This window comes from Glycine max, chromosome 18 (assembly GCF_000004515.6).
Source record: "Glycine max cultivar Williams 82 chromosome 18, Glycine_max_v4.0, whole genome shotgun sequence".
NCBI lineage: Eukaryota > Viridiplantae > Streptophyta > Magnoliopsida > Fabales > Fabaceae > Glycine > Glycine max.
In genome coordinates this window covers 6,944,271-6,960,346 of record NC_038254.2, presented here as the reverse complement: position 1 = coordinate 6,960,346, position 16,076 = coordinate 6,944,271, and the positions used below count along the sequence as shown (strand labels likewise).

The 16,076-nt window shown below is 31.5% G+C and overlaps 1 protein-coding gene and 1 long non-coding RNA gene across 3 annotated transcripts; one reads left to right on the top strand and one right to left on the bottom strand.

The window, feature by feature from the left end:
* Positions 1-10,381: 10,381 nt before the first annotated feature.
* LOC121174029 (uncharacterized) lies at positions 10,382-11,930 on the bottom strand. The gene is made up of 2 exons (XR_005889716.1): positions 11,819-11,930; positions 10,382-10,853 (listed from the first exon to the last, which is right to left on the bottom strand). It is a non-coding gene; the product is annotated as an uncharacterized lncRNA (long non-coding RNA).
* Positions 11,794-15,798, top strand: LOC100802880 (leucine-rich repeat receptor-like serine/threonine-protein kinase RGI4). 2 transcript variants are annotated; one of them, XM_003551346.5, is made up of 2 exons: positions 11,794-14,839; positions 15,243-15,798. In XM_003551346.5, exons 1-2 carry the CDS (start codon positions 12,025-12,027, stop codon positions 15,287-15,289), a joined length of 2,862 nt encoding a protein of 953 aa, XP_003551394.1. In that variant the 5' UTR covers positions 11,794-12,024; the 3' UTR covers positions 15,290-15,798. The 2 variants fall into 2 exon arrangements, with proteins under 2 accessions (XP_003551394.1, XP_003551393.1); XM_003551345.5 differs by having other exon boundaries at positions 15,197-15,798.
* The last annotated feature ends 278 nt before the right edge of the window (positions 15,799-16,076 follow it).

Sequence of the window (16,076 nt, the reverse complement as noted above, 5' to 3'; positions counted from 1 at the left end):
TAATCTGCAATGCCTCATTTCATATTAATGCCAAACAAAACCTGATGAGTGAAAACAAACAAGGAATAGAGGTGTGTCACCCTATAAATTTCATGGCTAATTATCAAATTGCCAGAGCCAGATGGAGGTAAGCAAACATAGTAGGCGATGTTCTTCAATTCAATGTCTATGCAAAAATGATTTTTTTTTTTATCGGGCTAATGTTAGTTGTTATTTTTGTTAGAATGTTATTAGGAGAGATTTGAACCTACAACCTCTCCCTCCTCCTTCCTTCAATCGCAAATCCAACCTTATAACTTCTGTCTCTGCAAACTGATGTGGAGTGTTACATTGTTTCATAAATTTGTCTGCTATATTAACAAAGTAATGTTAATGAGGAATGAAAACGAATACTTTGCAGTTTGCAATGATTGACAGAACAGTTAGAGCTAGTTTTTAACCAGAGGCTGGAGATGAAAGTAAAAGATTATATAACTAGTGGAACTATCACATTCTCTTATCTGATGTTAATGCTAATCAACTTGTAATACCATGTAGACCATCTTGCTCCTATCAAAGACAAGATGATTTTGTCACTTGGTCCTTATTGGACTCTGATGGATGTTGGTTGGCTGGTACCATCAGTGGTTAAAGTGGAATCATCAAATGAAATCTCACAGATTTGCACCTAACATATGCAGATCCTGTCAAAACAACATGTGGAAATTTGCTTGAAACTGAGACCACCCGGCCCCCCCTCCTCCCATCCTTTTTGGTCCCCCCTCTTATAGACATGGTTGAATTGAATACTATAAAGAGACATAACCTTTCCCGGGTTTAAAGGACCAAAGTATGTTCTCATGAAACTTTTGACCTGGCTAATACATGTTATAAGGGATGGCTTTTGCATCAGGGGATTTTCTTATCACATCATCCATTATATTAATGTAGTAGATTACATAATGCAGTAATATTAAAGAATGGGCTTGAAGAACTATTTGCAGTCAATAGTTCAAGGAGTTAACTTTGTGAGTTTGACATAAATGATACTATAATAAGGTAATGATTTTTACTTTTTTCTTTTAGAATGGAGGAAATAAAAGGGAAAGAGAGCAACATCCTCCTCCTCAAGCCCCTAACCAATGTACTTTTTTAATTTCCAAAGTGCAAAGAAGCAAAAATACTTGGTATGCCAATGTTGACTCGTGGAGTTGATTGGACAAGTTCAACGAAGTGCGGTTCTGGTGAAAAGGAAGGATTTAGATAAACTCTATTTGTATCCATTACCTTTCTTTTTAATAATTTTATAGCCTTTGGAAAGTAACTAGGGAGCATAAACCCCGAATTTAAGGAGATATTTGGACACAATAATGGATGAGACTGCGATTTGACATTTTAATATGAAGATTATGTGTGACCAAGAGCTGTTTCTATTCGGCATAATCTTTTTAATAATGAAATTGTTGAAAGGCATTCATCGAGAGAAAACAAAGCTGAAGTCAGTGGAGCACTTTGAAATGTTTAATAAACGAAAATGAAGTTAAGGAGAAAACCAAACTTGAGAAAAATTTGTGAAATTAAACCATGGTATAAGCATTTGTTCATTATTAGATTTAGGGCGGCAACATTCTGAATCATTCTCAAACAATTTTCTAATCTCAACTCTCAAGGTCCCATGCAATTAGAGATAAATGGCAAAGCTTAAATGAGTCTAGCAATGTTTTTGTCCAGTACAATTTCCAATGATTTAGTCTTATCTCTATGATTTTTAGATACAATTGGGCAAATAATTAGAAAGGAACGAAGATTTTGATTAGTTCTATTTGACAAGGATGTGCCCCTCAATTGGGCAAATAAATTGGTGCAGTTCCTTCCTCCTCTCACATAAGGTTTTGGAAAGCTATGGACCGTATAATTGAATTTTGATATGATTTCATTGCGTCAATGACAAATGTTGTTTTGGATCCATCGATTTGGATAACTGTTTGGTACTAAAAAGTCCACTTGATGTACATCCAATTTCCCAACTGGTGATTCCACTGCACGTGTGCCATGCATCAAGGACAAAAGTTCTCATATGATGGTGCAATAGTAGACCATGTCAAAAGGGTCCACCCTCAATGCAAATCATAAAATCTCTCACTATCTTGGTTTCTGTTTGTAGCTTTTGATTATGTAATTTGGGTAAGGGGAAGCCATTCAATTAGTTTTGTCATCTTTTTTCACCTTAATTAATTTATAACTTTTGTTGTTATTGATTTCAAAAATTGCAAAAGTAATTAAGGATTACTTTTGAATGAATCAAGGGTGTTTTGTCAAAAACATAATTGAACTAACGCAGGAGATAATGTCAAGAATCTTGTGAATAGAGACAAAATAATTTCTCAAAAAAGTCTTATACTATTTAATTAACCTCAACTATTATAATTTCGTACTTTAATCTTGTAAGTGTGTCTCACTCTTTAAAGTACTCCAATTAATCTTTTGAAATCAAATCCAATTCGTGGAGTCAAGTACTCTCACAATTGAAATAAATAAGCAGCATTATTGTTTGTGCATATCATTAATTTGACGAAATTCAAGAAGTAATGAGTACAATTACTCAATTTCATATGGACAGCTTCTTTTACGTGAGGGGGTTTGTTCATATAATTTTTACCTATTTTTTAGAATGATAATGCGAATAAATTCAAATTCTCACTTATTTAAAGTACTTCGAAAATAGTTTAAGAACAAAAGGTACTCCGAAAACAACAATAAGGGATATCTTAGGTCCCATAATTATTAAGATATCCTTAACATTTTTTTAGAAGAAACATGTTAGTCATGCTACATTTTAAGAATAAGAATATTTAAACAAAATTAAAGTCATAATTTGTTAATATATTCTTTTTAGAAGAAACAAAGAACTAGCTAGTACTACATTGTCAAATTGCATAATAATGTTATTTGTGAATGAAAAGTTTTTGTATAGAGTGGTCCATCATCCACACGCCCAAAATTAGTACTGGTACCTAATCCATAAAGGCTTACCGACACAACACAAGGAACATAAATTTGAGACTCATTATTGTTATCCAATGGTAGTGAGTTCATGTGCAAGATTAATGTCGTGCCTTGGTGTTTGGCTACACCTACTTAGCATCAATCTATATACATCATGTCGGACAAATCTGAAATTTCCTTTCATCTTTATCTTCATTTTTTTTTGGTATATATCCTTTCAATTTTTCTATCACATATTGGTCATTTGTGAACATGAGTTCATCCTAGTGGATCTAAATATCCACCTTTCATCCAAGTTCCAACTCTCTTTCATATGCAGAACTGCTGCATAGGTACTGCTAGAGGCCTGACTATACAATTATATTTTGTGGAGTGAAAATAATTGGAAGAAGCACCAATGTATATAGTCAATGTTTAAAGTCAACAATGTTTCTGAGAACTCTTCTTAATTATCATGAAAAAAAGCTATAAATATAAATTATTAGATGATATTTAAATAATTAAGATTAAAAAATAGATATAACTATTTTAAGTAATCGTTTTGACTAATAATTAACCATCGGTCTTGACCATCTATGTATATGACAAAATTTATAGTTTTAATTTCTCACGATAAGAAAATTTCAAATTTGATATATTTTCTATAGAAGTATTTTAAAAATTTATAATTTTAATTTCCTTAAATACATTCAAGATGTAGCTTGTTAAAATAATCTTAAAAAATAAACATGGATGTACGTTAATAAATTTCATGTAACACAGATTGTATCATGTTAGAGATAATAGTGAGAAAAAAAGGAATCAAATGAGAAATATACAAAGTGAGAAGAGTAAATTTCAAACATATAATTCAAATAGTTGGTCAATACTAAAACTAATTAATCTTAACCATTAGCATATAATTATATAAGATAAATATTAACAATCTATTCTTTAACATTCTTTTAAAAAAATATTCTTTAACATACTCTTTATTATTGACTATTTTTTTTAAATCACAATTTTTAAGTTTTACTTATTTTAATTTTCAATACATTTTAACTAATTATAAAGTGTTTTATATATAAAGGATGTGTTAAAAAATATATTATTAACCCTCCTCCTTAGAATAAATTATGTTTTTGTTCCTTATATATTCGGTTAAACTTGGTTTTGGTCCTATAACCCAATAATTAAGAAACTAAAATTAAATTTGACCAAAAATACAAAGATTAAAAATATATTTTATCCTTATAATTAATTATAATTAAGATCAACTCTTCTCACTTATATATGTAGACCATACAATATATGAATGGTGTCATTAGAAGTTAGTTAATCACATGACCAGTTCAAAAAATCCTAATCAAATACCATTTGGACCGGGTCAGCACCATATTCGGGCAATACTTTTACCTGTGTTTTTTATTAGTATTTATTTGGTGCCATAAGAAAACCCAACAACGTTTTGTTTCATGTGCCCAGCACCGCTATGTTTTTACCTTTGACAGTGATCTGCTCATGCTTGTTTTTCATGTTTTAATATTCAAAGTTGCTGCGTTGGAGTGGCAATATATACTGTCCAACAGCATGAATGTGATTTCGATCCAATCATATAAATTAATCAGAATTAATTTCCAATCCATACATGTTTGTCCTAAACCTTAACAATGTGATTAATTCATAGTTTATTTCTAAATCATAAAAATTCAAATACTTGTGACTTGTGAGTAAGAAAAGCACAAGGGGAAACAAAATAAGGAATGTGACTTAGATCCAATCATACCAATCAGAATTAGTTTCTACATGTTGTCATAACCCTTAGTAATAATGTGATTATATTTCTAATTAATCATGGAAATGCAAATACTCGTGAGTAAGGAAAGCATAAGGGAAACAAAAGTTAAAGTAAAAGAAGAAAAGGAAATTAAATTGACATATTTCTTTTAAAAATATATTGCTCTTGAATTTAAGAGGTAAGTAGAAAAGAAAAAGGACTTGCAAAACGTGTGATCAAAAACCGAAAGGAGTTAACATGATTTTGTCTTTGAAGATACATGGGAGTGCTAAGTGCCCAAGTGTTTTGAATTTTTTGATTAATTCTAGTTTAAGTTAAGTGGAGCTAATAATTCTGTTTATTCAAGATGTTTGGTTAGAGATGAAGAAATTATAGTGGATGGGAATCACCTCCACACGTTCAATTTCTTCTTGTTCCTCTCAAAATTTCCTTACTTTATCTTTAGTAATATATGGTTTAATTTTGCCTCGGAATTACCAAGTTATGATGCAAAAGGGTCTTGCTGTTTTTCATTGCCACCAGGTGAAGAATGACATCATGCCCTTTGTGTGCAGGAATTGAATATATATACTTTGATGTGTTAATAACATGCCCCAAGGGGAGGCTTTAGTGAGTTACTTCTTTTACAAAGATTTTTAAACTTTACAATAAAATGGTGGGGATGGAGCAGGGACCATTTCAAACTATACAATATTTCCCATCCATAAATAACTTGTGCCTTTGTCTCTTTCTTTCTTTTTTATATTTTTTAATTGTCTTTTGTGTGTGTGTTTAATGTTACTGGTGTCTTTGTGTGGCCTATTTTTGGTCCATTCATCTTCTCCTTTATGTATAATGAAATATTTCCTAAAACTTTTTCTTGTTTCCATTCGCAAATATGGTCAGATCAGTCTATGTTGTTCTTATAGAAAAATTTAAACAAAACAGTAGTAAGTGGCATCAGAAATTTTTTAAGTGAGAAAGCTAAATACATATTTACTCGGGGCAAATTTTATCTATTTGGTAATAATAATAATAAAAACAACATTTTGAGGGCATAAAATAAGTTGGCCCATGCATGGCACTCATACCAGTTTAAATTATTTTACTTTGTTATCAGAATTTTATTAAAAATTAGCCAAATAATTAATATTTGTAAGTATTAACTACACTAATTTTTGAAATTTTGCTTTTCCACCCAAACTATTGCTAAAATTAATACTTTTAAAATGTTTAGTATCCAAATTGAGGCTTTAAATGGCTTCTCTACCCGTTACTGAAATGTTCTCTATCCAAGTTGAGGCTTTTAAAATGTTTTTTCCATTTAAAAAATGAGACCATTAAAGTTTATGTTGGTACATAATTTACATAATATTTGAATTTGTTAATAGTGGGTCTCTTATTTTTTTTTCCTTTTCTTATTTCCCCCCAAAAGTTTCCTTTTGATGAATTAACTCACTTAACTCACCAATCTCCAGTAAGTCGAATTGTATTTTTTTTTACTTGTTAGAAACCCTAATTTGATTGACTCTCTTTTTTCTTTCCTTAAACATATAAAGCACACTTTTCACACCTTTGAAAATCATTTACAAAAATAAAATTATAAAATTGAAATAGTTAAAAAAAATTAAAAACTAAAACCAAATTTAATCATATTTAAGAGTAAATAATATATACACTAACACTATAAAAGAATTTTTATACATACGGTCATTAAATAAAAAATGTGATGTATGATAAATTTATTATTAACTTTTATATAATAATTACCTTAACTTTTACCATATGACTCATATTGTAACTATCATACCAATAATGGTTTCTAATTACTGGATATTGTTATTTTTTACACTAATGATACATAAAAATTAAATTATTTAAAAAAATTAAAAATATATTTTCCAATATATATATATATATATGTATTTTGTACAGTACCGACGAAGGCATATATATGATGAATCAAAGCGTCTGGTGTAATTGTTGCTGTTTCGGAACCGTTTGAGTGAATTTCATTAAATTCAACGAATCATCATCAAAGTTATCCTAAGTTTACAAATTTGATGATTCAACATGGCATAGTGATATTACTGAACCTTTTGCCATCTGTATCCAAACTGAAGCCACCGGGCGAAGATTCTGAGATCGTGAAAGATTCATAACACAAATTAAATATACAGTGGGAAAGCTACCAAGTTTGATGTCAGAATCTTCAAATAAATCAAAGGGAAGCATCTTCAAGATTCATTTATGGCATTACCACCCTATATATGCTGTGTGCCATGGGAACGGTTGCTACATATATGTATGAGTATACATGTTTAGGCATAATATATTATGATCACTAAATAACATTTGTATTGTAAACAAAAACATTGGTCTAATCGATAAAGAATAATACATATTTAATAAAGATTTTTATTTTTATTTTTATACTGTTTATGTGAAAATTTTGTTGATAATTAATATGTAATTATTTTTATAAATATTTATTGTATGACCTATTTTAAACATGATAAGTCACTTAAATCTAACTTACCTAAAATTTATATATAAAAAGATAAATATGTATTCATTTTCTTTCCACATACATTAAGCCGATTGTAGTGGTTGTTTTTTCCTGATAATATAAAGGATTTTTACATTTTTATTTAATTAAAATTAATGTGTATAGTAAAAAAATTTTACTTTTATAATAAATTATTTTAAAAATTATATTAACAATGTAATTTTTTTTATACTAACCGTACATTAAACTCTGATATTATTCAATAAATATTTAGAACATTGAATTGCATGTCAATCCGTAAATTTGTATTGTCAAATTTTGTTTTTTTTTAATGTCGGAGACTACACATGTTTTTCAATTCACTGAATTATAAACTTGTTCATAATGTGATTACACCCCAAGAAAATTTTACATCGCCAATCCTATGCATTTATCAAAATTTGATTTGATACCATACGAACACGTACAAGTCCAAAAATAAATCTAAAAACGTATAAATATGGTTACTATAACAAGTTTTTTATTACAGACAGTCATGTATAATATATGTTGTGAATTTTTTATAATAATTACAATAAAAAATATATTAAAATTGATTTCCAATTAATTAATAATATTTTTTTATTAATATATCATACATGTCTATTAAACTGATTTTTATATGTGCGCAATATCGTGTACGTATATCATTATTTATTTTGTTTTCTTCTCAAAGAATGATATAAAATTCATCTAAATTTGGAAAATTAATATTTAAGACAACAACGCCATGAGAGAAGGGAATATGAAAATTATTTTATTTTCACGAAAACGGCGTTATCAAAACTCAAATCCGCGACACTAAATTCAGATCAAAAGTAATAATTATTTAGAGAAAGAATATTAAGACTGAAAGACACTCCATTTTCTAAAAAAAATTGTTCTCCAAATAATTACAATCGCCAGAGACAAAACTACATTATGGTTGGGGATAATCATGGCTACCCAATAGATTATTGAAACTTCTTGGAGTAACTAAATGATTGACTAAAAAAAGTATTAGCTACCCTAAACCTATTATAGGTGTGAAATATTATCACATTTTAAACCTTTCTTAATATTATTCCGTCTTCGTTGTATGACCTGAAAATGATACTACAATAAATAGATTCTTTTCGTACTAAACCATATCTGATTTTTACATTAATTTTCAGGCATACACTACCTCCTAAAGAAGAAATGATAATTGATGTTTGTATCATTTTTTGCAATTCTCTCTCTCTCTGTCTGCATTTAGGGCTGTGTCAGGCAAGTGAAGCAGTTTCTTTATGATAGTATTTAGTTTAGAGAATAAAGTGAAAGAAAATAAAGAGAAATGGAAGAAAATGAGTAGAAAATAAGATGATCGTGTGAGTGGTTTGATAAAAAAAGAAATTAAAAAAGATAAAATATAATTGTTTCTTCTTCTTTACCTTTGTTGAAAGTAAAGAGAAAAAATATAAAAAAAAAGTAAGAGAAAAAAAATTAAATAAAAGATAACTCCATATCCATTGATTTACAGACTTGGTGATAGTCATGCTTATTTACTCTACTTAGAAACTTTTTATATACATTGGATTTAATTAATTCAACTGTAGGTTTGAAAGTTCACATTAAATAGATAAAGCATATAATTTGAAACTTATTTAATATTTCATCAGTCAATTTTATTTTAAAGCATAATATTTTTTTTAAAGTATAAGTAAATTTAGACTATAAAATTACATAATATGTATATTTCATTTATCTAAAATTTTGCATACATTATTATCAAGATACCATGCGACCCAACATCTAGATTTCTAAATTATGCATTTTATAAAAAGTTATCAAAGAAGAGCAAATGTAATTATTTAGATTATGTTACACAAAACTGAAAATTTGAAAAGTTAACTGTAACTAAAAAATTAGCTTATTAAGATTATGTTTGGTAAAATTAGCTAAAAAAAAAAAGTTACCTAATAGCTGAAAGTTAGAAATTAGTAGCTGAAAAATGAAAAAGTATGATAAAATTAATTGTTTAAATAGTTGAAAAATGTAAAATGATATAAAAATAATAAAATTATGATTTATTTAAAAAAAGTAACTAGAAAATTGAATAAATATATTGAGAATAAAAATGGAAGAAATTATAAAAAGTTAAAAGCTAACATCTTAAAAAATATTTCAAGTAACGTTTCAAAAAATACTAAAAGCTACTAAAAAAAACTTATTTACCAAATAATCAAAGAAGTTTTTTTAGTAGTGAAAAAAAGTTAGAAACTAATTGAAATAACCTTATCGAACAACTTAAATTACAAGTGTTCAATAAAACTAATTAATAAAGTAATTAAAAAATAATAAAATCATAATTTATTTAAAAAAAGTAACTATGAAATTAGATAAATATATTGAAAATAGAGCTGAAAGAAAATATAAAAACTAAAAATTAATATTTTAAAAAACACTACTTAAGTAACATTTTAAAAAATTTCTAAAAACTATTAAAAAAAATTATTTACCGAACAGTCAAATAGGTTTTTTAACTAATGAAAAAATAAAAAATTAACTAAAGTATCTTATGAGTAAGCGGATCCTCCTCCACTCAATACATATAATTGAAAGGTTTGAAGTAAACCATATTAGCTATGCACATGTTATGTTGTATTGACTTCATTGAATTACTATCTTTTCATAACTTATTTTTTATCATGTTAGAGAGCACCTAAACCCGACTTTATCTTCCTTTTTTTTCTTTTGGTTCAGAAATTCTTCAATTTTTACAAATATTCAGAGGGGTAATCTACATGCTTCACTCTGAAAGGGGGAAATAGCTTTTGCACTCTTCCTAGTGTTTTTGAAATCTAACCATAGATGGCAAGCTCACCTTTTACTTTGGAAGGCATCTTTTGTTGATCTGAAAAGCGTGATCAATTGGCTATGAATCAAAAGGAAGCGTACACCACACATATTCCCTAGTGAAAAAATCGCCTTCACAAGCCATTTTAATAAGTGCTTGTAAGAGAAAGAAATAAGGTGGAAAAAAATTACTCATAAATTAAAATTAGCTTATGGACAAGTTAAAATAATTTCTTAGACAAATTCAACAAAAAAACTTCTTTAAAATTAACTTATTGACAAGCTCATCCAAACACAACATATATCATAAAAGAAAATCAACAACAATTACACCTTATCTTAGCTTTATGAATAAAACTATGCAAGCTCACTATAAAACAAGAACGTAAAACTTTTCTAATTTCATTATTTTCCTAGTTTTAGCCCGTGAATTCATTAAGCTCACTAAGCTACAAAGAGGCTGACAAACTACAGAGTATTTAAAGAGATAGTTGATCTTTGATTTGCTGCAAGTCATCTAGTATTGATTAGTGAATTTATCAATTGAATATTGAAGAGGCTGCATTGGTGTCCCTTCCATTCAAGGCCAGCATACCTTTCATTGTTTTCAATTCATTCTTTAAAGTAAAGACCACCAGACAATGTGACCAGATCTTGCACATTATTAAATCTCTTTTTAATTAAGCGTATTCCTCTCCTCCATGTGCACTTCACTTCTCCATCAGATTCCTCAGGCACTTCTTCCATCTATGTATAAACAAATCCCAGTTAGTCCCTTTATAATGAACTAAAAAAAATGTCTATTATCACAAAAGTACTAAAAAAATTGGGTAAATCTATTTGAGAGTAAACATGGATGCCATGTTACTGGTGCATGGATAAATTAATATGAGGTTGTTTTAGTAAAATTGGTTTCAAGTTCGAGTTCTGAGAGTTACATTAAATATTTAGAGTTTTACCACTCACATTTATTCTACTTGGCTCGAACATGATTATCTCCTTAGAAGGATACATTTCTTATCTGCTGAAAAACATGGATACTAAGTTTCACATTTTGATAGTGGAAAAAACTCATAGCATTCTTTAGTTACACTTGGGAAACACACAAGATTACAACTAATAACAACATGAATGCCTCGTCAACTTGAACCACACATAAAATAGGTGGACCACAAAAAGTGAACCTAGACAAGTAAAGGGAGAAGTTATATTCTTCACTAAACAAATCAAGAGCTATAAAACATTCAAAAATAACGAAATATCATATTGTCTGTTGTGTTGGATGATCAGCCTATCACTACCATTGAGGTAATAACCTTAATGTCCCATTAGTTCAAAAGCCATTTTCCTATCTACATATTTTCCTAGTCTAGTGCTACCTAGATTTACCTTGTTTCCTGCCAACCGTGGCAACTAAATATAAGAGGATGAAAAAATAATGACCAAATAATTTAGAAAAGAAAGCAGGATAATAATGCTAGTGTCCACGTGGGGAGCAAAAACTTAGAAAAATCTTTTTACATGATTTTCAGCTCCACCATTTAACATCTCTGACAGTTTACTAATACTATTTTTGAAGCACTATTCTAGCTAACAAAGAGTAACAAGTTGGGACCATTCAGATTGCAGAATTCATAAGATTTCAATTTCAATTTCAACCACTTACTTGAGAGGTTAAATATGAAGAACCAATATAAAGTAGTAAAATTTACCTGAATGAAAAAACTAAACAACATGGGTATGCGTATGAGTATGGCCATCTTTTTCATTATTAAACAACAACTTCCATTACAATAATAAAAGAATAAAGAAGCTAGCTCTTGGACCCAGATCTTCTTCTCTTCTCCCTCTATAAACAAAACATGGGTTTTCCCCCTCTACAATCCCAAAACAGATCAACCGTTCTCTTCTCTCAGCAATGCCTGGAAGCTTAAGGAATCTGTCACTTTCTCCCAAAATCTTCTCCTTCACCTTGCTTCTCTCATTAAACTCCCTTCTCTTTTTCCCATGTTGTTACTCCCTTGATGAGCAAGGCCAAGCTCTTATAGCATGGAAAAACAGTTTAAACATCACTTCAGATGTGTTAGCATCATGGAACCCTTCAGCCTCAAGCCCATGCAACTGGTTTGGGGTGTATTGCAACTCACAAGGAGAAGTGATAGAGATAAGCCTGAAGTCAGTGAACTTGCAAGGCTCATTGCCTTCAAATTTTCAACCTCTAAGGTCCTTGAAGATTCTTGTCCTCTCATCAACCAACCTCACAGGAAGTATACCAAAAGAGATTGGAGACTATGTAGAGCTCATCTTTGTTGATCTCAGTGGCAATTCTCTCTTTGGTGAAATCCCAGAAGAAATTTGCAGCCTAAGGAAACTGCAGAGTTTGTCTCTCCATACAAACTTCCTCCAAGGCAACATTCCTTCCAACATTGGCAATCTAACAAGCCTTGTGAACTTGACACTCTATGACAACCACCTCAGTGGTGAAATTCCAAAGAGCATTGGCTCCTTAAGAAAGCTCCAAGTCTTCAGAGCAGGTGGAAACAAGAATCTCAAGGGTGAGATCCCATGGGAGATTGGAAGCTGCACCAACTTGGTCATGCTAGGCCTTGCAGAAACCAGCATTTCAGGAAGCCTTCCTTATTCAATCAAAATGCTGAAAAATATCAAGACCATAGCCATATACACAACTCTATTGTCAGGCCCCATTCCAGAAGAAATTGGCAATTGCAGTGAGTTGCAGAACCTGTACTTGCATCAGAACTCTATCTCAGGCTCAATACCAAGCCAAATTGGAGAACTCAGCAAGCTTAAGAGCCTGCTTCTGTGGCAAAACAATATAGTTGGAACAATCCCAGAAGAGCTTGGAAGCTGCACAGAGATCAAAGTCATAGACTTATCAGAAAACCTTCTCACAGGTAGCATACCAAGGAGCTTTGGCAACCTTTCAAATCTCCAAGAGCTTCAACTAAGTGTCAATCAGCTCTCAGGTATAATCCCTCCTGAGATTTCAAATTGCACTTCTTTGAATCAACTGGAACTTGACAACAATGCTCTCTCTGGTGAGATTCCTGATCTTATTGGCAACATGAAAGACTTAACTCTTTTCTTTGCATGGAAGAATAAGTTAACAGGAAACATTCCAGATAGTCTTTCTGAGTGCCAAGAACTTGAGGCAATTGATCTCTCTTACAACAACTTGATTGGTCCAATACCCAAACAACTATTTGGGTTGAGGAACCTCACCAAACTGCTGCTTCTTTCCAATGATTTGTCAGGCTTTATACCACCTGATATAGGAAATTGCACAAGCCTCTACAGGCTGAGGTTGAATCACAATAGATTAGCAGGTCACATACCACCAGAGATTGGCAACTTGAAGAGTTTGAACTTTATGGACTTAAGCAGCAATCATCTTTATGGGGAGATTCCTCCAACACTATCAGGATGCCAGAATCTTGAGTTTCTAGACCTTCATTCCAACAGTCTCAGTGGTTCTGTTTCAGATTCTCTTCCCAAAAGCCTTCAGTTGATTGACTTGTCAGACAACAGACTAACTGGTGCATTGAGTCACACCATTGGTTCACTGGTTGAGTTAACCAAACTCAACCTTGGAAACAATCAGCTGAGTGGAAGAATCCCATCAGAGATCTTGTCTTGCTCTAAGCTACAACTTCTGGACCTGGGAAGTAATAGTTTCAATGGAGAAATTCCCAATGAAGTTGGTCTAATTCCTTCACTGGCAATCTCTCTCAACCTTAGCTGCAACCAGTTCTCTGGTAAAATTCCTCCCCAGCTCTCTAGTCTTACCAAACTAGGAGTTCTTGATCTCTCACATAACAAGCTCTCAGGGAATTTAGATGCTCTTTCTGACCTTGAGAATCTTGTTTCCTTAAATGTTTCCTTCAATGGCCTCTCTGGTGAGTTGCCCAACACCCTATTTTTTCACAATCTTCCTCTTAGTAATCTTGCTGAAAATCAAGGTCTCTACATTGCTGGAGGTGTTGTAACTCCTGGTGACAAAGGTCATGCTAGATCAGCTATGAAGTTCATTATGTCCATTCTCTTAAGCACCAGTGCAGTACTTGTTCTTCTCACAATCTATGTCTTAGTCAGAACTCACATGGCCAGCAAGGTGCTCATGGAAAATGAAACTTGGGAGATGACTTTGTATCAGAAGCTTGATTTCTCCATTGATGACATTGTTATGAATTTGACATCAGCCAATGTGATTGGCACTGGAAGCTCAGGAGTTGTGTACAAAGTCACAATTCCAAATGGTGAAACACTGGCTGTTAAGAAGATGTGGTCATCAGAAGAGTCTGGAGCATTCAATTCTGAGATTCAAACATTGGGGTCAATTAGGCACAAGAACATCATCAGGCTTCTTGGATGGGGATCAAACAAGAACCTGAAGCTGCTCTTTTATGACTATCTCCCTAATGGAAGTCTGAGCTCATTGCTCTATGGTTCAGGAAAGGGAAAAGCTGAATGGGAGACAAGATATGATGTTATATTAGGTGTGGCTCATGCACTCGCATATTTGCACCATGATTGTTTGCCTGCTATTATTCATGGAGATGTCAAAGCCATGAATGTGTTACTAGGTCCTGGATATCAACCTTACCTTGCTGACTTTGGCCTGGCAAGAACTGCAACTGAAAATGGTGACAATACTGATTCCAAGCCACTTCAAAGACACTACCTTGCTGGTTCATATGGATACATGGCTCCTGGTATTTTATTTTATTTTATTTTTTCTACTAAAATTAATTGAGTGATTTTCTGTAGGGTAAAATATGTTTTAGGTTACTCAAGAATCTACACTTGGTAAAAAATTGATTTTAGTCCCTATGTTTTTAGAAACAGTGATTGGTTCTCGTATTTTTGAAATGTGGTGGATTTTGTCTCAGACCATGTATTTTGTTTTAATGTGACGAGGGATCAAATCTATCACATTTCAAAAAATTAAGGACCTAAACCACTATTTTTAAATTCTAAGAACTAAAACCAATTTTCACTAAAACTTAAGACACATTTTATCCTTTTCTGTACTAATTTGAATAGTACTGTTTCTTTTGGTTTATGCACAGAGCATGCATCACTGCAGCCTATAACTGAAAAGAGTGATGTGTACAGTTTTGGCATGGTTCTACTTGAGGTTCTCACAGGAAGGCACCCATTAGACCCAACTCTACCAAGGGGTGCACACTTGGTTCAGTGGGTTAGGAACCACTTGTCTAGCAAAGGAGACCCTTCTGACATTCTTGACACAAAGCTTAGAGGGAGGGCTGATCCCACCATGCATGAAATGCTACAAACTCTAGCAGTGTCATTTCTATGTGTAAGCAATAAAGCTGATGAGAGGCCAACAATGAAGGATGTTGTTGCAATGCTAAAGGAAATTAGACCCCTTGAGACCTCAAGGGCAGACCCTAATGTATTGAAGGGAGGTTTAACAGCACATAGTTCACCACCACCTCCTAAGAATGTGGTCTCACATGGATCTTCTACATGTTCCTACAATTTCTCGGATAACTCAATCAATTAAGAATGTATGAAGTTTGCATCTAATGGAGAAGCTATGCTTCACTCCAATTGTACATAGTCTAATGCAATGCCAATCAGAGGTGGCCTGAAGATTATTAATTAATGATATTCTAGTAATCTAGTGTGATAATTGTTTTCCTTTTAATATAATGTCATATAGACGATGCAGGTTTCAAGAATCTATATATATATATATATATTGAATATATAAATAATTATAATTTCTTAAGCATTTACTTAAGAACTTTAGTTGCAAGTATTTATGCTAGAGAATACACTCGCTAGAGACTCCTAAAGCTCTTCAATGTGTGACCCAGAGTTCGTGCAGTCAGAAAATTTCCGCATTCACACATTCAGCTGATCGCAACCATTAAATATAAATCAAGCTACTCATAATTTATTTTGATAAGTTTAATTCAAAAT